Source organism: Schistocerca americana, chromosome X (genome assembly GCF_021461395.2).
Source record: "Schistocerca americana isolate TAMUIC-IGC-003095 chromosome X, iqSchAmer2.1, whole genome shotgun sequence".
In the NCBI taxonomy this organism is placed as follows: domain Eukaryota; kingdom Metazoa; phylum Arthropoda; class Insecta; order Orthoptera; family Acrididae; genus Schistocerca; species Schistocerca americana.
Window position 1 is genome coordinate 204,070,833 of NC_060130.1, and position 22,493 is coordinate 204,093,325.

Below are 22,493 nucleotides of genomic sequence, written 5' to 3' on the forward strand. Positions count from 1 at the left end.
CCAATCCCAGGCAGCCTTCTTACGGAGGAGGCAGTGAAGGGGTTCCATCAGAGCCGTGGCATGTGGGATAAAATGGCAGTAGTAATTGAGTTGACACAGAACTGACTTGAGCTGGGAGATGTCCTACAGGGGTGGCAGCTGCTGAATAGCCTCGACATCTGGGGCAACAGTCGAATGCCATTAGTGCCCAAAACGTGGCTGAGGTAGGTCACCTGAGGAACAAGAAAAAGAGATTTCTCCTTGTTGCAATGTAAGCTGGCGCCCTGAAGAACATGGAAGAGGTGCCGGAGGTTCCGGGCCAAGTCCAGGTTGGAGCCACCACTGACCAAGATGTCATCGAGCTAGTTAGCCAACCCCGGGATGTCTCTTGTCAATGTTTCCAAATAGCGCTGGAAGATGGCTGGAGCACTGGTGACCCCAAACAGAAGGCAGTTCTAACCGAAGAGCCCAAAAGGGGTATTGACTACCAAAATCGTTTTCGGCGAGTTGTCCAAAGGCAACTGGAGGTAGGCATCCTGCAGGTCAATTTTGACAAACACCTTTCCACTAGCCAACCTGGACAGGTTGTCATCAACCTGGGGTATGGAATAGGGGTCAATAACTCACTGAGCGTTGACAGTGGCCTTAAAATCCCCACAAACGTGAAGAGATCCATTTGGCTTCTCAAGGATCTCAAAGGGTGTAGCCCAATGACTATGGTGGAATGGGGTCAGGAAGCTCTCATCCTCCAGGCAACGAAGCTCCTGCTGTAGTTTATCACGGAGAGCAGCTGGTACCGAGCAAGCCTTGTGGAACTTCAGAACTGCCGAGGGGAGGAGTTTGATGTGGGCTTCGAACCTGGAGACCCTCTGAGATGTGGGAGAGAACACGTCTGGGAAGTCGTCCAGAAGCTGCTGTAAGTGATTGTCTGCCAACGACGACTGGACGGCCTGGCATGAGTCATGTATTTCAAGACCCGGTAAGGGAAAAAGATCTATTCCCAATAAGACTACATTGAAAAATAAAATAACGTTTCAGTGATGTAAGTCCTTTTTTTCTATTCCATTCCGAGAACTGTTCAAACCACCCTCATAATACCGAAAATAAGAACAATCCACCTAAAGATTCAAAGTCACTTTTGTCCAGAAAGATGTTCATTATCCAAGGACACATATTTTCAGTTAACTTGCCATCAGCCGTAAGAAGCCATAGGAAATCAGTTCTGAAAAAGTGTATTGAAATCTTGAAACCTTTGTGGCCACCACTGCCATACATGTACAGTATGATGAGTGCTTACCTTTACTCCTTTCATTGTTTATATGCCACAAAGGGTGGTGTAGTATGCAACTTACTGTTGTTAATTTTGAATTGTCATTCCATTTTCCTAGGAAATCTCTTTCTCATTAATTGTTATTTTTCAATAATTACTAATTAATTCTATGTAGATTATAATTAGTGAAAGAATCATTGTGCCCAACTCAGATAGGTTCATTATTTGTCAGGTTAGCAGTCATGTTTGTGGATGATGACTGCAGTGGGCAAGGTAGACATGGTATGCATGTAAACATGACAGACAGATTTCACTTCTCAGTAAAAGAAATCTCTTTTTTTCTTTGTATTCTCCCATTATTTAATTTTTATTATTTTTTGTAGGATACTTTACACAATTACATTTCTTTTTCTGTAACTGACACCACTTTAAATTTTAGGTTGGCTTAGTGTAAGACATGACAGGCATGAACGGTGGCCAGTTATTGAAGAGCAGATAGATATTGATCTTTGCTCATCTAGTGAAGCTGACTCTGTTTCCACCTCTAGTAGTGCTGTGGATATGGATTGCCAAAAGAACTTTTTCATCGATGATGATGAAATAAGTGAAGATGAAGCTGCAGTATTGTCTTGGAATGACAGCTCAGGTTACTATGTACAAAATTCAGTTTTGGACCATGATTCTTATTTTGAATAATGTTTTTAAAATATGATGTTTAACGTAATTCTCATATTAGGAAGCAGTGGACCAAGGACAAGCAAGCCAACAAATATTCCACAGCAGAAATCGCAAACACTTCCTCATTGGCGACCACCACGTCATGTGCGCAGCATGAGTGAGTGCAAGCAATCATCACCAGTGTGGGACCAGGCAGATACAAGGTTGGTTACATTGCAGACCACTGATTTACCAGTAGTTCTTAATCACAGTTTTTATTAATGCATTACATTGGAAAGAAGTTGTTGACTCAAAATAGTTGTGTATTAACCAAAATATTGTATATTAGTTTCTATGCTGCCCCTTGTGTAACTGAATTATTTTTCATTTTCCTTTTTATACTTTAACTGTTTTGTTTCATTAATCTCTTTATGTTAAAAGTTGAAGCAGTAAATTTATTATTACATTTGTGATACACTTTAGTTCACTTTGTTGAAGACACAATTTAAAAATAAATTTATGAAAGTTATTTCTTTCCTGGAATCTGTAATTGCATGACAGTCCTTTCTTGCAGTAAATGTGCCACCACCAGTTGTTACCACCCTACACTTGTAGTATATTTTATAATCAGAATTTAAAATTTTGCTGCTAGTCACTTCTGAATTCAAGCTGTTTTTTGTTCCTAGAACTACATTCACCTTATTACTGCTAATAATTGTAACTAGTTCTGGAGCATTATCATAAATACCCTTGCCATTAACTAGTACAATGTAATTTTCTCTTCCTGTTCTGTAAGGCTTTCTATAACATAAAAGGCACGCTGCCAGCCAAGTAACCACTTCCTATGTGTAGCATACCTCTTTACCTATCATAGGGGCCCCACAATTCTCCACCCAGTAGCAGACTTCGAGAAAATCACATCAGTGGTCATTGAGGATTCATCTGTGCTTCATCCACTCGTCTCCAAACCATAGACCCATGACATAGTTCTGGGAACAATGTAACAAATCACAAGATGATCTTCCAGCCTACATGCAATGCCAGCTGCCTTCACTAGTTCAGCCAGCTACATAAAGGAAATTCATGTGGCAGATAACGTGGTTTTAGTGCTGATCCATTATATGTTGAAAAAAACCTTATAGATAGTGCGTGTGGATCTACCAGTGTAAAGGGTATGTGGTATGAGGAATGACAGGGACGATATTTGATGGCAGTGGGTTGGATGGTGAAGAGATTGGTTAGTATCGTGAAAAAAAATTTGCTGGCAGTTTGGCAATAAGTGATGATCAAAGTGTAAATATATTCTTGATGAATGTAAAGTGGCCAGAATGATAGGCATGTGATATTGTGATGTTGTGTGCATGCCTAGATCACTGCACAATGTTTTGGCTATTTCTCTGTCTCCTAGTCTGATTTTGTTTACATGCACCTTTTTCATGAAAATGGAAAAAGTCCATCTCAAGTAGCAATGTTGTTTAGAGGCCCCTACAGTTCTCCACCCAATAGCAGATTCCGAGAAAACTAGTTGGTGGCCTTGTGCAGAAATTGGTTGTGCAAACCAACATATCACTGTCATGTGAGATAAAGGATAGGGGTGTGTGTGTGTGTGTGTGTGTGTGTGTGTGTGTGTGTGTGTGTGTGTGTGTGTGTGTGTGTTCGTGGACAGGGAGGGGGAGATGTCTTTATCTTTCTACTTGCACCTAAAGTTAAAATCTTCTCTCATCTTTGAGAAAATTTTAATTTTAACATATTCTGACTAATGAAAATATTGATATAGATGCCTAAAATGGTTGATATTATATGTATACTAAACATATGCAATTTAGTGATTGCTAGAATAGTAAAAGGAAAAGTGAAATTTAAATAAAGAAATGGTTTACATCCATTTTTATATTCATTTCCTCTTTTGCTTACTGTCTAATCCAGTTGTCGGTGGTATCACAATAATAATAATAATAATAAATAATAATAATAATATCATCATCATCATCATCATCCTCCTCTCACGGGGCTTATGACTCTTTTGCGAGTTCGTGAGTGGCTATCACAGGGTCCTGAGCTATTGCAGCACCTACATCCTTTCCTGTGCTGCAGTCTTTCATCTCTATCATTCCTTCTCATACTCTTTTTCTCATGGTGGCAGCCTTTGATGTCCATCCTGCTATTCCTTAAGTTCTGTCTTCCTTTCTCGGACTATTCATTCATTTGCTTTACATCATCTTTTAGCTGAAATAATTTTTTAGTTTCCTTCTGGGTTTGATCTTCATTTTCCAAATTGTTTCTGTAATGTAGGCCAACTGGGAAAGGATACCTTACATAGTGCTACTGCATGCATTGTTAAAGACTATCTATGCACAATACCTGCACAGACTTGTATATCCATTTCACTGCCAACACGGTAACCAATCTGACATGGTGACGTTTTATGTACCCTATCAAATGAGCCCACTGCCAACACAGGGATCACACTACAGATACCTGAGCTGCCAGCTCTCCAGCTGCCAGCTCTCCACACATGTCAAGCCGTACATACCCGTCTTCCTGGGGCATCAGGACTGCTGGCAATGGCCATCAGGCCATGACCTATGCTGCTCTCCTTTGGGGAGAGCTCTTGATCAGAGTAGGAGGCATGTGGGGGGAATGTTCCACACATGAAACATATTAAGTGACACCAAAACGATGTGTGTTCTGACCCAGCTGTGTCATCTGACGAGTATAGAAATTTCACTGCAGACACTAGAACACTACTGCTTTTCCTACACTGGCTATCCCAAGGGAAGAGTATCTGGGGAGTGAAACAATTGATCCAGTACTTTGTATGTGTTCGAACAGTTATTTTTGTGGGACATATTGAAGATAAATTTCGAAAAGTTGAGCCATTGGGGAAAATGCACAATGTATCACAGTTGATTGTCCTCAGCTGCACAGTCTACAGCTCTTCAGGCATGTGAATGCCTAGTTGCCAATAGTGTTGATGAATGCCCCACACAAAACTCTGAATATGGTCCAAGGTATCATCTTCCATAGAGGCATACGAGGAGACTCCTAACGTACTAGGTGCAATGGGCTAATCTTGAGTGGCTAGGTGTACGTTTTGTCCTACATGTCCAGAAAGGACCCAAGGGTAATCAAACAGATACAAGCACCTTTACCTTAGTCTTTGAAAGAAATGTTCTTCAGGAAAAAGTTAATCATGGTGTACAAGTGTGAAGTGAAACCTTGCGTCCCACCACCAATGACATACTTCTGATGCTTATGCTTGGTCATATGCCATCCCACTGCCAGGTGGACCCAAAGTGTGGAAACTGTGGACAGCCACTCCACAGAGGTAGTCTTTGTGAACAACATCCTATATGTGTCAAATGCATGGAACTTCAAGCTCCACATTCACCAGTTTGCCCAGTATTCAAGAAAGAAAAGAAAATATGGGAACATAAATCTGTTGCCCACCTGTCACTTGCTGAGGCATGAAAACAATACGAATGCTTGCATCCCGTTGATATGATGACCAATTATGTGAACGTCGCAGTCCTCGCCCCCCTCTACCTTTTTTTTTTTACAAACCAGTTCTTCCAATGCCATTCTGTCTTGTGGTTCCCACTGCACCATGTTCAGGAACCACATCACACACCTGGCCACATAAGCAGCTTCCTCGTCCAATTTATACCAGTGACAGGGTTCTCTCTTAGGTCCCCTGTCTCTGGCAACCCACAGCTCAGAGTCTGAAGCAACTGCGACCTGTGGGTCCCAGGGCTGCCGACCTTTCATCCATTCCCATGCTCATTGCGGATAGGCCCTTACAAAAATATTGGTCACCAAAGACTGCGGAGGAGGAGGAGGAGAATTATTGGGAAAAGGCTACTCTGTTGACACTGAAGGCACCTGATCCCCACATGTAGTCAGAATATGAACCAATCGTCATTGACATAGTTCCATCCTCATCGGTGATAGGCAGTGATCCTTGGGCATGACCGGTCCTCCTGGCCCCTTCATGCCTAACATGGGTGCCTGTAATGTAATCATTCAGTGAGAATTCCTCCACTTCTGTAATTTTTCATATTCTACAAGCAACACACTTCACTGATGACCATTCCCCTATGTTCCATGATTATTGTGCATTTTGTCAGAACCATGCTGGCCCAAGAGGGCATCTGGAGGGGTCTGTACATTTGTTTGCACACATTTGATTAGTGAGTGGATTGCCCTGTGCACCACACTGGAGGCAATAGTGGTGCACATGCAACTCTTCCACTTTTCTCCCATTTGAAGACTTTTATATGCACCAAGGCATGTGGGGGAGTATCACTTCATTTGGTAGGGGCCTTGATTGACCAGCTTCTTACAGACCATGATCCATGTCTCCCCAATAATGGTACTCATATCCATCCAGCAACATACAGGGCATCTTTATAGCTGTTGACCTAGTAGTATTTTTCCCCAATCTCGTGGCTTAGCTGCATTGGTCACTTGTGACAGTGATGACTTTCCAGTGATCCTGTCATTTCTTTGCCACCACCAGGTGGACCAACTACCATGTTGAGTGCTTTGAAGAGGCAGTTGGCATTTGTATGTGCCTCTGCTTTTATATTCACCCTCTCTGTCATATTGCATTGATGAGGTTGTGCAAGGTGTATCCAACATGATTACCAATGATGTGGGAACTGCTATTCCCCTTTCAACAGGCCCTTCCATCGCCAGCTGGTGTGATGGTTGACCAAAGACATTGCAGGAGCTTTCCAGGATTGCTGAAGAGGCCTGCTACATTTCAAGTTATGTCCTTCACAGAAAAACCTTATCACATTTAAGCAACTTTGTGCTAAGGCTCGCTATCGTACAAAATGCTGTAAGAAGGAATGCTGGGGGCACAATGTTTCCCCCTGGGAATGTATGCCTCTTCCTCTTCCAAGTTGTGGGCAAGCTACTTAGTCTTCCAGCTGCCAGTGATCAACAACTGTTCCAGGTCATGTCTTTCAGAATGGTCTTTGTACTGATGCTCTGGTTCTTGCTGAACATGTTGCAACCCACTTCGTGACTGCATTGGTATCCCCTTGTTACTCGGCTACCTTTCTATGAGAGAAACGATAAGTTAAATACATTTCCCTATGTTTCACCCATTGCCAAGCCGAATCGTATAATGAACCTTTCACTGGCTAGGAATTGCTTCAGGCTCTTTTCTCATCTCACAATACAGCCCCAGGTCCTGATCCAACATGTGAATGTTACCTAAAGGCTACACCTACTTAAGGTTTTGAGTCATATTTGGGTGGAAGATGTCTTTCCTCCACAATGGCAAGATAGTATCATCTTCTCAATCCCCAAACCAGGCAGAAACAACCAATTATCCTTACCAGCATGCCCTGCAAAATGCTTGAAGGTATGGTTGCCCGCAAATTCTGTTGGGTTCTCAAATCCCAGGGTCTTTTATCCCCCTGACGTGTTGCTTCAGTAAGATATGGGCAAGCAGTTCTCTGCAGGAGGTGCACACAATGTAGGCAGCTAGTTTGTTGCCAAACCTTTATTAACAATCGAACATGAATGTAGAGCAGTGCATATGCAGCAGGCAGACAGTAGATGGCAGGCAAAGCTGTGCCAGGCAGGTGAGCCTAGCTGGACTATCTGGGCAGTGAACACAGAACTGCAGGGTGGACAGTGGTGGCAGGCAATGGCCATTGCTGTGCTGCCAGGAACTTTTACCTGTCATAAATACGGCAACGAGTGGCACAAGCTGTGTGTCATAGTAGTGCCCAGCAGTGCTGATCACAATGGACTGGACCTCGGACTGGAATTTAAATCCCGTGGCCCAGCCATGTTTGTGCATTGCCTGGAAACTTCCGTAGTGGAGGCCAATGACTGGAGTTCGGCTGGTGTTAATGCGTCAATTGGTCAAACTCCGAAGCGTCCTGAAGGCTGTACCACTCCCAGGTTGTAGGCATGTGAGTGCAACGATACTGACGTGTTGGCGTCTGCTGAATTGCAGTACTGGCAGGGGTGATGCCCAGCAAGCAGACCTGATTTACTGTTTTGCGCTACTTTCCATGCTGCTAGAGCTTTTGGCCACTACACCTAATCAGCGTGATTTTGAGGGGGGGCTGACCCACAACCAACCATCTGGTTAGGTTGGAAACAGCAATCCGACAGGATTTTTCTAAACACCGACACCTCATTGCATTCATCACAATTTACTTACCCTCCATGACTGGGGCTTTCTAGACTTCCTACCAATTTTCATTCATCATTTTTTATCCCACCAGTTGTTTCAGGTTAGATTTGGTGCTTCACTCAGCTCTCCATAGGTCCAACAAAATCTAACCCCACTCGGCTCTGTACTGAGTGTAACACTCTTCCTCTTCCCCATCAATAGGCTAGTGACCTCGGTTGGGCCAGTGGTCACACTTGCACTGCATGGTGGCGGTTTTAGCATTTGGTATAGTTCCCACTCTGTAGCCTAGGGTGAATGCCAGCTCCAAGGCAAAAATCCAAGTCATGCATTTTTGTGAGCATACTGTGATCCATACTGACCAGAATTCTGCTTGGATACTCAGCACTTGGATGTTGTTGCACAGCACCTGTTTTGGGCTTCCTTTATGATGATAAGCTGGTTTGGCAGTCCCATCTTCTTAAGCCAAAGGCTACCTTCATGGGAAAAGCTTAAATCTCTCTGCTTCCGTGCCCACACCTCCTGAGATACAGATCGTGCTACTCTTATCCATATTTACTGGGCCTTGGCCTCGTCCCAACTCGAGTGGTTGCCAGGTTTATTGGTGCGGTGGCACCTTCAGCTTTGAAATTATGGGGCCCAATTCATTACCATGACATGTGACTGGCCACTGGTGCTTTCAGGATTAGTCCCATAGACAGTCTCCTTGCCAAATCGTGGATCTTCCGTCTTCAGTTCCAGTGGTACGAACTCTTGGTCTCCTGTACAACTGCCACTCGACATTTCCCTGATCATCCAACAACATATCCCATTCTTTCTGTATATGAGGGGCATCAACCTCCTGATACCCACACTCTGGTAGGGGTACCAGTTGGAATGCACATCACAGCCTTCTGCCTGGATCTCTGCCTCTCCTCTCTGGAATGCACTCGTGTATTTTCTCACTCACTCTCACTTGGTTGGTGCCCAGTCCACAAATTAGGACTGATCCATTTTGAAGTCCTAAAGTCTCAGTTGCCCCCATGACCTTTTGGCATGTCTTGTGTTGAGTTCTTCACAATCATCTTTTACACTCTTGACTCCAAAACCGCGAATAGGACAGGATGTGCTTTTACATCTCCTGCTCAGGAACAGCATTTGTTGCCAGGAGCAGTGTTTCTTTTTTTTCCAGAGTAGCAGATAACCATTAGCAGAGCTGTCCGTTCTATTAAACAGGCCTCCATTGACAGCATTTTGGTATGTAGTGACTCGGTGATCAGTCTCCAGGCCATTGACCGAAATCACCCTGTAAGCTTTGTTATTCATGACCTTCTCACTGGCGTTGGTCATACAGCATGCTCTGGTGTCTTTCTCTGGGTCACAAGTCGTGGATATCGCAGGGAAAGAACTGACTGACAATTTGGCTAGAGGAGCAATTTCTCCTCCACTCACTGTGACAGTCCCAGGTGTAGATTTGTTTGTACAAATATGACCTGTGGTCACTTGGAGATGGAATGGTATCAGGTGGGCTACTGCCTCCTTTAATAAACTCTGCACTGCCACGGAGACCACTGCTGCATGGTGCTCTTCCTTCTGTTCCTCCTGGAAGGAATCCACCACCCTTTGTCACCTACACATCTGTCATACCAGACTAACCCATAATTTATTTTCTGTAATGAGCCACCCCAACATTGTAGTTTGTGGAGCCTTAAAAGCAGTAAGTCATATCCTGGAGGAATGGTCCCTCCTTCTGGCCTTCCATGCTAAGCATGGCATTATGAATTCTTTGCCTCTAATATCGGCAGACTATTAATGGATGGTTGAAGTGGTTGGATGTTTCCTCCATGAAAGTGGTTTTTACTCTTGGATATAAGGTTTTCAGCTACCTTTGGGGCAAGAGTGCGGCGGTTGTAGTCAGGGTGTCCTCCACTGCATGCTAGATTTGGGGACCCCCGACACTACCTCCTTGACCAGCTCACTCTTTCATCCTTCCCTTACCCCTGTTTTAATTGCTTTTAGCTATGGTTTGCTGTGGGTGTTCTTTAACGCCTTGACTATAGTGGGTCAGGTGTGGCTTGGCTGTGGGTGGAGCGACTCCCATCACATGCAAAGCCCTGGGTATGCACACATGATGCCTTACCTGTCTCTCTCCTCTTGTTTTTGTAATTAACCACCCATTATGTTTTTAAGCTGCTCACTTGTACTGTTCTCAATCTGACAACTGGAAGGCATTCTTTGCGCTGCAACTGTCTTTGCCCTTCTTAGGGATGGCAGGGATCGAATGCGGGCTATGATTTCTGTTGCCTTGGATGAGTCCAGGGAGATCCTTTGTCTGCTCTGACCTAATACCGGCCCTTAATTTATTTCTAGGCCCTGGCATCAGTGCTGCATTCAGTGCCTCGGTTTTACCGGTTCTATGTACCTTCGTCATTGGAACACACTTGTGGTGCATTTCAATAATTCTGGATGAACTACCACTGCATCAAGGCACTGATGACCTTGCTGTTCAGTCGTAGCCTGCAATGAACCAATCAGCCATCCATCATAATTGTTGTCATCAACACTGTTACCATTATATGGAATGCTAGTTTCACCTAACCAATGAGAGACAAGAAAAGAGAGACGGTATTTCTATACACAAGCAGCAGTGAGATCTATAATCTTGGTTGTACAAATATTTGGCTGTTTGTTGTGACTATGTTATGATTTTTGAGGTGGAGGTTAGGGTTGGACCTAATACCAGTGCTTAAATTGCTGCAATGGAATTGGGCATCAATAAAATTTATAATCTGGGTTGTCACAAATATTTGGCTGTTTCTTCTGAATATTTTGCAATTTCCAAAGGTGTGGTTGTGGTGGATCCTAAGAACATATTGGACTTAGGATCTGTATTGATGTGAGAATGTGACAAATTTGATGATATTATTTCATCTCTTGCTTCCAAACATTTCATCTGTGCACTGCTGTCTCATTAGCTGCATAGATCGAGCAGCTAACACACTCCCGTTTATTGCCATCATACCTCCCGGCAAGTATTGACAACATTGCTGCACGAAACAAGTAAGTACGCCACTAGCCCCCATCTAGACTTTTACTGTCTGCCGCAGAGGTATATAATATTGTTGAGTATTAGTGCAATTTTAAAATCAGTTCAATTACAACAACAAGTGGATTCAAGCAAACTACAGTAAAAATGTGCTAAACATTAGCAAAAAGCCAAGGTATGCGGTATACATTCCCAGGGTTGGCAGCATGGAAAAATTTGCTGCCCTTTTGCAACTCCCATCCCAGCATTCATCCTTCTTCTCAGCCAAGCTGGTGTCACTGTTCCCCTTACAATGCTTCAGAATTCTTCAAAATAAATCTGCATGTGACATCAATTGTCGTAGCTTCATCTTTAAATGTAAGACGACCCCTATATTCATCTATTACACAATGTAAAACCATACACCTCGACAGCAGTTGTTTAATCTGTGACTGTAAGATGATTCAGTATTTTTTTCATTACAAATTTGGGGAAAAAGTTACTTGTTTTAGGGTGATACTGCCAATAGTTAATCAATTAACAATTTTATTTTATGTTTATATTATTTATAAAATAATCTACTTGAAGGACTAAGTTGATGATAACACACATCACAGAGTAAATTTCCTGTAAAGAATCACATACATAAAATTAACTTTGAAATGATTATTCCTTACATTTTCTGAAGTTCAACTACAGTGGACAGAAATTTAGTTGAGCATAAGCAGTTCCACAAAATGATCACCCATATTCCAGTAGTTGATCATTATGTAATAAATAAAGTCATATGACATTAAATTGGTAATTACGTCTGGGAACTTAACTGTATAATGTTTAACATAAATCATTAACATACTGAACAATTTTTTGTCAGTGGAATAAAACAATAAAACAGTACACATAACAATAAACTTTACACAAGTCTGTTCAGTTTCATTTCAGTTTTCCAATATCAACAGGATGTTGAAACTTGTAACACAGCCTGCCTCCTGTAGAAGTAATAGAGGGTTCTTGGAAGTATTGCTAAAATTTGTGAAGACTCAACAGTGCTTACATCATCCTCATCAGTTTTAAATAGCATATTTTTTTTGGCTCATCTTTTCAAACCTGTTACCTCAATGTCCTCCTCTGCAGTAATTCTTTGAACAGGGCACACAAATCTATACTTGTTATCATCTTCTGGCCTGGAAACAAGATCAATTCAAAATCTCCTCCTCTGAATGCAGGTTTTCCAGTGTCATGTCTGTTCCCAGTGGTAGCAAGCTATTTATTACTGTCAGTGTCATGTCTGTTCCCAGTGGTAGCAAGCTGTTTATTACTGTTAGTGTCATTTTCTGATGTGTCTTCACTAGGACTTCATTCATCACTCCTGGATTCTGATGCTGAACTATCTTTTTTACAGGTTTCTTTTTTTGTGGTTTCTTCTCAGCATCTGGAAACGCTTTCCTTACTTTTCTTCTTTTCTCATTCATCTGTTTTGTCATTTTACATTGTTCTATTCTAGCTTGTTTGGCAGCATCTGTATTGGCTTTTAGGCTCTCTTTTGATTTGTTCCAGTCTAGTCGCTGTTTGGATGTTGTTGCATTGGTGTCTACTCTCTCTTCCTTCCAGCTTTGATAGGGGATTCAGTAGGCCAGGTACTATGATCAGAAAAATGTGGACTGAGTCTGTTTTTCTGAGATGATTGGGATGAATGGTGTTTTTTGGAGTGTCTGCTTCAGTGTTGACTGGATGTGAAGAGGGCTCAGGAGGATCTGAACTGGCATTTTCTTTTATTGTATCTTGATCTCATGAATTTTCATTATGACATGTGGATGATTCATCTTCCAAATCACAAAATATTTTGTCGTTAATGCACACTTGAAGATCTCCTGCTGGATTTTCTGATAAGGGGATGGATTGTTCTGTACTACCTAAATGCAGAGATGACATGTTAGCATCTGTAGTTTTGTTTGTTGAAGGTGATATACATGAATCACGAATTTTATGCCAAACCTGAAACAATTCTTATGCTCCTGGATCGCCTTCCCATCCATTTTTCTCTGCTGCATGGAATTATTCCACTCTACCTCTCTTCATTAAAGATTCAAAATGCAAGAGATGTTCAACATCAAATGATGATGGTTTTAATGCATTACCACATGTTATAATAGGTGCATAATGTTTAGATTTGCTGGACATATGTCTAGCATAGTCCACTGCATCAGGATCATAAGAGAAAAGACCACACTTCATGAAACTGTTTTTCACTGTTTCAGGAGTAGCCTTTTCATTGAAGATAGTCTCAAGCAATGGGACAAATACTGTTTTTGTTACAGCTTTGTTGCCAGTTTTGTGTTTCCAGTTACATACAGCATCTGTCCATCCAGATTTCAGGGGTCGAAATATTGCCTCATCAGCTGGTTGAAGTGCACGAGTCGCCTTTGGATACAGCACAAATTGTATTATCCCATTGTCGGCACAAAACGTAGTGACTTTATATGCTGCATGGGATTTGTACCCATTTACCAATAAAATGACAGGAAATGTGACTCTCTCTCTCTCTCTCTCTCTCTCTCTCTCTCTCTCTCTCTCTCTCTCTCTCCCCCCCCCCCCTCTCTCCCTCTCCCCCCCCCCTCTCCCCCTCTCTCCCTCTCTCCCTCTCTCCCTCTCTCCCTTTCTCCCTCTCTCCAGCCGCAGAAGGAAAATGTTGACAGCATATTCAAAGTAGAGGGCCCCTTTCACCCAACTCTGTTTTGACTTCCCAGTGCCCTATTCACTGTTCAAATTCTCAGGTGTGTCCCTTGAAATTTTCTGTAGTGGAAATACAACCATTGGGGGTACAGTGTCTCCAGCAGCATTGCAATTCACCTTTACAGTAATGACCTCCTTTTCAATGCCACTTTTGACTTCATACAGACTGTCAAAAGAAATCGGACCCAGCACATTTCTGCTTTTAGGGCATGTTTCAAATCCTGTTTCATCTCTATTATAAATTTAAAATGTCCTAATTTTTACCCTGTTGAAGATGCTGATGAAGTTGATTGAACTGCTGCCTGACATTTTCCTCAGTAACAGCTGCTCTAGCAGTATTTATGCTCTCAGCATGCTGTTCTAATACATCAGGGTGACATTTCATGACTTAAACCCTTTTCTCACCACGTCTCTCATCTCTGAATAGTATAAGTCTTCCATCTGCCAAAACAATGTCACTCACAGTTTCGTACAGCATCCTTCACTTGATTGGAAAGCCTTTTTTAGTGTTGGCATGGATCCAGTTAACCAATAAATTCTCTTCATCCTCTGTCAAAGTTGAACCTGGTCACATCTTATGCTCCATAGGTGCTTTTCCTTTGATTTTATTATTTAGCATATTAAATAGAATACCAAATTCTTTTGCAGCTCTCGTCATAATGACTAATACAGATTTTATCTGTATGTCACAATAATTGTTGGTTGACCATATGTACACCAGCGGTGATTGCCCTGATCAATTACCGGGGGGCCATATAAATTTCAAATTTCCAATTTCCATCAGTATGGGTCAGAAGAAAGTAATGCCTACATGGTCCATGGTTAAAAGCAACTTGTGAAAACATTCTAAAAAGTACCAGTAATTGATCAGTATGACCAACTACTGGAAAAAATGCTTTTATGCACTCTGGTAGTTGATGTACCCCGTTATACATCAATGAAGCAATATTTCACACTTCCTATGTGATAAATGATACCATTAATCATTCATAATGAGTTATCTCTTAAAATAGTTCATCACATTTCAGTATTTGGTACTTGTATCACTGTAACCTACCTTACAGTTAGTCTTGACGCTCTGACTCAGCACTTTTCAGCACAGCACAAAAGGAAAGATTTTCTCAAAGATATCAGTTCTCTCCAAATGTTGTAACAATAGAAGATACAGGTTTGCCAATGTAGGTTCTTTATATTCTCCTACATTTTTAAATGTGCCAGTGCCACCAACTCTTAAAATTTAAAGATTAGAATGAAACTGATAAACTACCGGGTGGTGATCAACTACTGACTGGGGCACCATATAATTGGGTAAATATGGTAAATGGGAATATTATATCTCCAGTAAGTTAATATAGACTGCCATTGTGACTCATGTAATATAACAAGAATCGATATTGAAACAATCAATGACTCCCTAAGTTAACTTCTTTATGTAGTTGGTGAAGAAATGATAAATATAACGAAAACTTCATATTTGTGTTGTTAACTTTTATGTCAAGCAGAATTTACACATATGTGACTATAGTCATAATGCTTAACTCAACATTCTGTGTCAATCACAGCATACAACTTATTTTTCCCTTTTCTGATGTGTCAACCTTTTTTGTTACAGTGATCGTGTTCAAAAGCTGAGTCCAATACCCAGTTCCACTTCACTAAATACACTTAAATCAAGCAATCAGCAACGGAGAAATAGCCATATAAGCTACCGAAAGCATTCTACACAAGGTAATTTGACAGTACATTTAGGCTAACTGTTAATACCATCATTGAAGACAATGGTTAGTACATTTTAGTATAGAAATGTTAAAAATACACTGTTGTGCAAAACTTAAGGATGAAAGTAACTTTCGCATGATGTGTCACTACTGTAACGTGGTTCTATGAAACTTGGACCATACATAGAAAGAACTGATTAAGTGTAGTACAGAAGGTAATTGAAATAAATATGCAATTAGACAAACAGAAATATCACTTTTATTGAAAGACATTAGTTACACCGAAGCCAGTGCAATTTATGATGGTTCCCAGAACTTACAAAAGGTGGGAGTTGGTTCTTAATAGATTGTATGAACACCATGGATGGCAAGCAAGCTCTGCAGTGTGCTCTCATGGTGGCCACAAGTTTGGTAAGGAGTTCTTGTGGTAAGGCATTCCATTCCTCCACCAGTGCTGTTGACAACTTCTGAATGGTCATTGGTGCATGTGGACTGGCTGCAGTTCATCTCCCCAAAATATCCCACATGCACTCAGTGGGGTTTACGTCTGGGGAACAGGCAGGCCAGTCTATTCGTTGAATATCTGTTCATTCCAAGAGCTGCTCCATCTACACAGTTCGATGTGTTTGTGCATTGCCATCCATACAAATGAAGTCGGGACAGAACGCGCACCTGGAAAGGTGCATATGGGGAAGAAGTACAGTGTGACAATAATGTTGACCAGTGTGTGTACTTTGTTCAGTGATTTGGCGGCCAGTACACCCATCCAACTTATTCCTCCCCACATCGTAACAACTGGACCAACGAAACGATCATGTTCAACAATGTTCCTGGCTGCGTTATGCTTTTCCACCTGGTGCCACATTAGGGTATGAAATGCATCTAGATACAGTTAGTAGCTTGCAGTTGTGGCAGACGGTTGCACTCTCCAAACACACTGACATTAGCATTAGCATCAGCATCAGCGGTTGCTGAATGCTACCTGTTGTATTGAATACATTCCAGTGCTTTCTAAAATTTCTGGATAGTGTCTGTCTGATATTTTTGCTAAAAATATCATACTTTCTTAATTTTCATTCCCTTCATGCATTCTGTGATTTAAAATTAAGTTCAGTGAATATTTGTGGGGTGTTTACATTCCTGGGCTGTAGATTCTGCTACCTGCTCTTCGCCCTCCCTGGTGAATACGGTTGCAACGCAGCCAGTGAACCGTCAATTCAAAGAGGATTATTCCCAGGAAGATTTCTTGAATACCTCGAGGCCGCAGCCATCTGGCTCTTCTGCAAATCACCAAAAGTCAAAACAATCATCCAAAGACAAACAGTCTTCCCCCTCTCCGACTCGTCAGCCGTTTTTGACTCATCAGTCCTTTGCAACTGACTGACACCGGGGAAGCTCAATTGATCCTGCTGAGTTGATGGACGAAGATCCTCCACCTGTGGATTCCAGTGGCCATCCTCCCTCAATGGCTCACCCTAAGCGGCCGTCGAGGTGAGTGTTTCTTATTCAGTGTTTCTAAATTTTATGCCTCTTTTACAATGGAATATCCGTGGCCTTCGGTCTAACAGGGCGTACCTCCAGCTGCTCCTGTGATCGCAGTGTCCACTTGTTTGTCTCCAAGAAACCAAGCTACGTCCTCAAGACCATTTTGCTCTTTTCCATTTTACTTCGCTCTGGATGGACCTTCTCCTTACGGTGGGGATTCCTGCTCATGGTGGGGTTGTACTGCTTCTACGAGATTATGTTGGTCATCATCCTATCCCCTTGCACACCCACCTGCAAGCAGTTGCTGCCCATGTTTTCCTTCCCGACTTTACCGTTTCCCTCTGCACCATTTATATCCCGTCGTCTTCTGCTATCATTAGAGCAGACCTGTCGCAGCTTGTTACTCAGCTTCCTCCACCCTTCCTGCTCCTCAGTGACACCAATGCCCATCATCCTCTGTGGGGCTCGCCTGTCGCCTGCCCAAGAGGTTCTCTTTTGGCGGATCTTCTTAATCATCTTAATCTTGTGTGCCTTAACAACGGCGAAGCCATGTTTCTCTCTGATTCCACGCACACTTATTCCCACTTAGACCTCTTGATATGCTCTGTCCAGCTCGCTCGACGTCTCGAGTGATGTACTCTTTCCGATACTTACCTGAGTGACTGCTTCCCTTGTGTGACTCGCCTGTACAGTCATACCCTGCCATAGCAGCCCACTCATTGGAAATTCTCTCTTGCTGACTGGAGGCTCTGTTCCTCCTTGGCAGTCTTTGATGAACGGCCGTTTCCCAGCTGTGATGATCAGGTCGAGCACCTCGTGGATGTTATTCTCTTGGCTGCTTAATCCTCTATCCCTCGTATTACTACTTCGACTCATCGGGTCCCGGTCCCGTGGTGGACTGTGGAGTGTGGCAATGTGATTCGTACTTGACGATGTGCGCTTCGCGTCTTTCACCATCATCCTACGTTAACGAACTGCATCCGCTACAAGCTACTATGTGCGCAGTGCCGTTGCACTATCAAGCAACGCAAGAAAGCATGCTGGGTTTCCTTCACCAGCTCGTTCAACAGTTTTAGCCCCTTTACCCCGGCGTGCGCCGGCTTTCTGGTACTCCGCCCATTCCCTGGTCCCTGGTGTGACTGTGGCAGGAAATGTAGTCGACCCTGTAGATGTTTCCGACTCTTTGGGCTGGTACTTTGCAGAGGTTTCAAGCTCCAGCCACTACCATCGTGCCTTCCTTCCTCGGAAACAAGTGGAGGAGGCTCATGCAATCTCTTTCATCTCTTTGAATTGAGGGTGATACAATACTCCTTTTACTATGAGGCTGTGTTCTTTGATTTGGAGAAAGCCTACGATACTTGTTGGCGGACAGGCATTTTACTTACTATGCACATATGGGCCTTCGCATTCGTCTTCTCACTTTCATCCGGGAATTTTTACGGAATGAGTTTTCTGGGTACGTGTGGGCTCCTCCTTATCCCACACCTTTTCACAGGAGAACAGGGTGCCTCAGGGCTGCGTACTGACTGTTGTCCTCAACCCAATTATGGACTGCCTTCCAGCTGGCATTTGCGGCTCTCTCTCCGTTGACGACTTTGCTATTTATTGCAGCTCCCAGTGGACGTGTCTCCTGCAACGCTGTCTTCAGTGTTGTCTGGACCGTCTCTATTTGTGGAGTGTCACAAATGGTTTCCACTTTTCTGCTACCAAATCAGTTTGCGTCAACTTCTGGCAGTACAAGGCGTTTCTTCCAGCGTCCTTATGACTCAGCCAAAATACTCTCCCATTCGTGGGTGCAACAAAGTTCTTAGGGCACACTGCACCCGGTCCCTCAGTGTCCTTCGTGTATTGAGTGGTACCTCTTGGGGAGCTGACCGGACTGTCCTCCTCCACCTCTATCGATCTCTTGTCCGCTCCAAGTTGGATTATGGATGCATTGTCTACTCCTCTGCATGGCCATCTATCTTACACTGTCTAAATACAATCCACCATTTGGGTTTCCATCTTGCCACTGGTGCCTTCCGTACTAGCCCAGTTGAGAGTCTAAATGCAGAAGCCGGTGAACTACCATGGTCATACCGGCAGGACATTCTACTCAGTAGGTATGCATGTCGGCTTTCTTCCCTGCCAGGCCACCCAACCTTTGACCCACGTTTGATGACATTCTTGACTGCCAATACGAGATATACGTTTCTTCTCTGTGGCCTCCCGGCATCAACTTTCATCACCTGCTTCAGCAGCTGCAGTTCAGACTTCCTGCCACTTTCCAAATGGGTGAGAGCCCTTCACAACCTTGGCTTCAGGCACCGGTTTGTGTTCATTTTGACCTCAGCTCATTCCCGAAGGATTCAACTCCCGAGCTGACCTATCGCTGCAAATTTCTTGAACTTCGCTCACAACATGCGGATAGTGTATACATCTGTACTCTGCAAGCCACCTGACGGTGTGTGGTGGAGGGTACCTTGAGTACTTCTATCGGTTCTCCCTTCTAGTCCAGTCTCGTATAGTTTGTGGAAAGAAAGATTGTCTGTATGCCTCTGCGTGGGCTCTAATCTTTCTAGTTTTATCCTCATGGTCTCTTCGCGAGATATATGTAGGAGGGAGCAATATACTGCTTGACTCCTCAGTGATGGTATGTTCTTGAAACTTCAACAAAAGCCTGTACTGAGCATCTCTCATGCGGAGTCTTGCCCTGGAGTTTATCTATCATCTCAGTAAAGCTTTTGCGATTACTAAATGATCCAGTAACAAAGCACGCTGCTCTCTGTTGGCTCTTCTCTATATCTTCTATCATTACTATCTGGTACGGATCCCGCACTGATGAGCAGTATTCAAGCAGTGGGCGATCAAGTGTACTGTAACCTACTTCCTTTGTTTTCGGACTGCATTTCCTTAGGTTTCTTCCAATGAATCTCAGTCTGGCATCTGCTTTATCGATGACTGATTTTATGTGCTCATTCCCTTTTAAATCACTCCTAATGTCTACCCCCAGATAATTTATGGAATTAACTGCTTCCAGTTGCTGACCTGCTATGTTGTAGCTAAATGATAAAGAATCTTTCTTTCTATGTATTCGTAGCACATTACACTTGTCTACATTGAGATTCAATTGCCATTCCTTGCACCATGCGTCAATTTGTTGCAGATCCTCCTGAATTTCAGTACAATTTTCCATTGTTACAACCTCTCAATATACGACAGCATCAACTGCAAAAAGCCTCAGTGGACTTCCGATGTTATCCACAAGGTCATTAATATATATTGTGTATAGGAACGGTCCTACGACACTCCCCTGTGACACACCTGAAATCACTCTTACTTCGGAAGACTTCTCTCCTTTGAGAATGACGTGCTGCGTTCTGTTATCTAGGAACTCTTCAATCCAATCACACAATTGGTCTGGTAGTCCATATGCTCTTACTTTGTTAATTAAACGACTGTGGGGAACTGTATCAAACGCCTTGCAGAAGTCAAGAAACACAGCATCTACCTGGGAACCCGTGTCTATGGCTCTCTGAGTCTCGTGGACGAATAGCGCGAGCTGGGTTTCACACGATTGTCTTTTTTGAAACCCATGCTGATTCCTACAGAGTAGATTTCTAGTCTCCAGAAAAGTCATTGTACTCAACATAATACGAGTTCTAAAATTCTACAACTGATCAACGTTAGTGATATAGGTCTATAGTTCTGCACATATGTTCGACGTCCCTTCTTGAAAATGTGGATGACTTGTGCCCTTTTCCAATCTTTTGGAACGCTATGTTCTTCTAGAGACCTATGGTACACCACTGCAAGAAGGGGGCAAGTTCCTTCACGTGTTCTGTGTAAGATCAAACTGGTATCCCATCAGGTCCAGAGGCCTTTCCTCTTTTGAGCGATTTTAATTGTTTCTCTATCCCTCTGTCATCTATTTCGATATCTACCATTTTGTCATCTGTGCGAAAATCTAGAGAAGGAACTACAGTGCAGTCTTCCTCTGTGAAACAGCTTTGGAAAATGACATAAGTTTCAATACCAGCTTCTCAACCAGTGCACAATTTTTACCACAGAGCTCTTTGCCCTCTATCAGGCTGTTCACTACATCTGGAGGCACCAGCTCACTCGCTGTGTGATCTGCCCTGACTCCCTCAGTGCCCTTCAGAGTCTGGATGATCCATATCCAGTCCACGCCATTGTTCGATGAATCCAGGACTTCCTCCATTTGTTCCTGGATGGGAGAGCTCAAGTGATGTTCATGTGGGTTCCTGGCCATGTTGGTGTGCCTGGGAATGACGCTGCTGATGCTGCAGCCAAGGCTGCAGTCCATCTCGGTTGGCCCGCCTCTTACTCTGTTTCCTCGCAAGATATTCGTAATTCTCTCTCTCGGCATATCACATCACTTTGGCATGACCATTGGTACTCCTTTCATGGGAACAAACTCAGAGAAGTCAAACCTTTCTAAGGCCGACTGGAGGTTTTACTCTTACTCCGCGACTTCCACAACATATCCCCAATTGTGGCGACCAGGTAGACTACCTTACCAACGTTATTCTTACCGCCGCAAAACGTTTCATTCCTCGCACTTCATCTTCACTTTACCTATTCCGATCCCTCGGTGGACTGAGGCATGCCGCGATGCAATCAGTGCTCGGAGACGAGCTGTCTCGCTGTGAGGAAGTAATGTTAGCTCGTTTGCGAATAGGGCACTGCCGCTTTAGTCGCCGCCACTTGTTGAGTGGCGACCCTGCACCCAGCTGTCCTTTCTGTAGCCAGCCATTAACTATCATACATTTCCTGATCCTCTGCGCCTATTTTAGCCACTTACATCTCAGGGTCGGGCTGCCGCGCGCTTTGCCGGACATTTTAGCGGATGACGTCTTATCTGTGGCTCATGTTTTAAGTTTTTTAAAAAGCAGTAATATCACAAAAGAGATCTGATTTCTACCTGGTGACTCCGGTGTCTTCTTGACGTCTTTTAGATACTCTTCCGTAACGTCATGACGTTTTAGATTTGTTTTTTCTTCCTTTCTGCATTGGACCTCGAAACGCTCTTTTACTCTCGCGGTCCCAGCATTCTATGGTTCTATACTGGCGTTTATGACCTTTGATGTTTTGCTCCCTAAACCCCACCCCCACCAAAGAAAAAAAAAGAACCCTCCCCCAACGCAGTGCTTTAAGTGGTGGAAGTTCGGCCATATGTCTTCCCGCTGTACTTCCCAGCCAGAGAAACCCAAGTATCAGCAAGAGAAATCCAGAAAGAAGACCCCCCCAAGACGAAGGGAATTGCGGTGGCACCTACACCACTGCTGCCTACAAGCTGTGCGTTTGAGGGTGAGGTGAAGATTCTGGCGTCTGCTGAAGACTTAGATCTCGCCAGACCCTCAGGCACAATGGATACAGTCTGTTCAGGAAATAAGTCCGTGGCAGCAGGTGGCCCTGAGGCATAGACTACCTCATTGAGTGTTTCATGCCTTCCCAGTCTCACGATCATGTCATCCTCCAGTGGAATTG

General features: G+C 43.3%; 1 protein-coding gene across 2 annotated transcripts in view; it reads left to right on the forward strand.

Annotated features, from left to right (window-relative positions):
* LOC124554923 (rapamycin-insensitive companion of mTOR) overlaps positions 1-22,493 on the forward strand; it is a 265,312-nt gene that overhangs the window by 169,519 nt on the left and 73,300 nt on the right. For both annotated transcript variants that reach the window (XM_047128612.1, XM_047128613.1), the window contains 3 exons: positions 1,689-1,895; positions 1,986-2,130; positions 15,413-15,528. In XM_047128612.1, the coding sequence (XP_046984568.1) occupies positions 1,689-1,895; positions 1,986-2,130; positions 15,413-15,528 (468 nt within the window). The remainder of the gene's footprint in view (positions 1-1,688; positions 1,896-1,985; positions 2,131-15,412; positions 15,529-22,493) is intronic.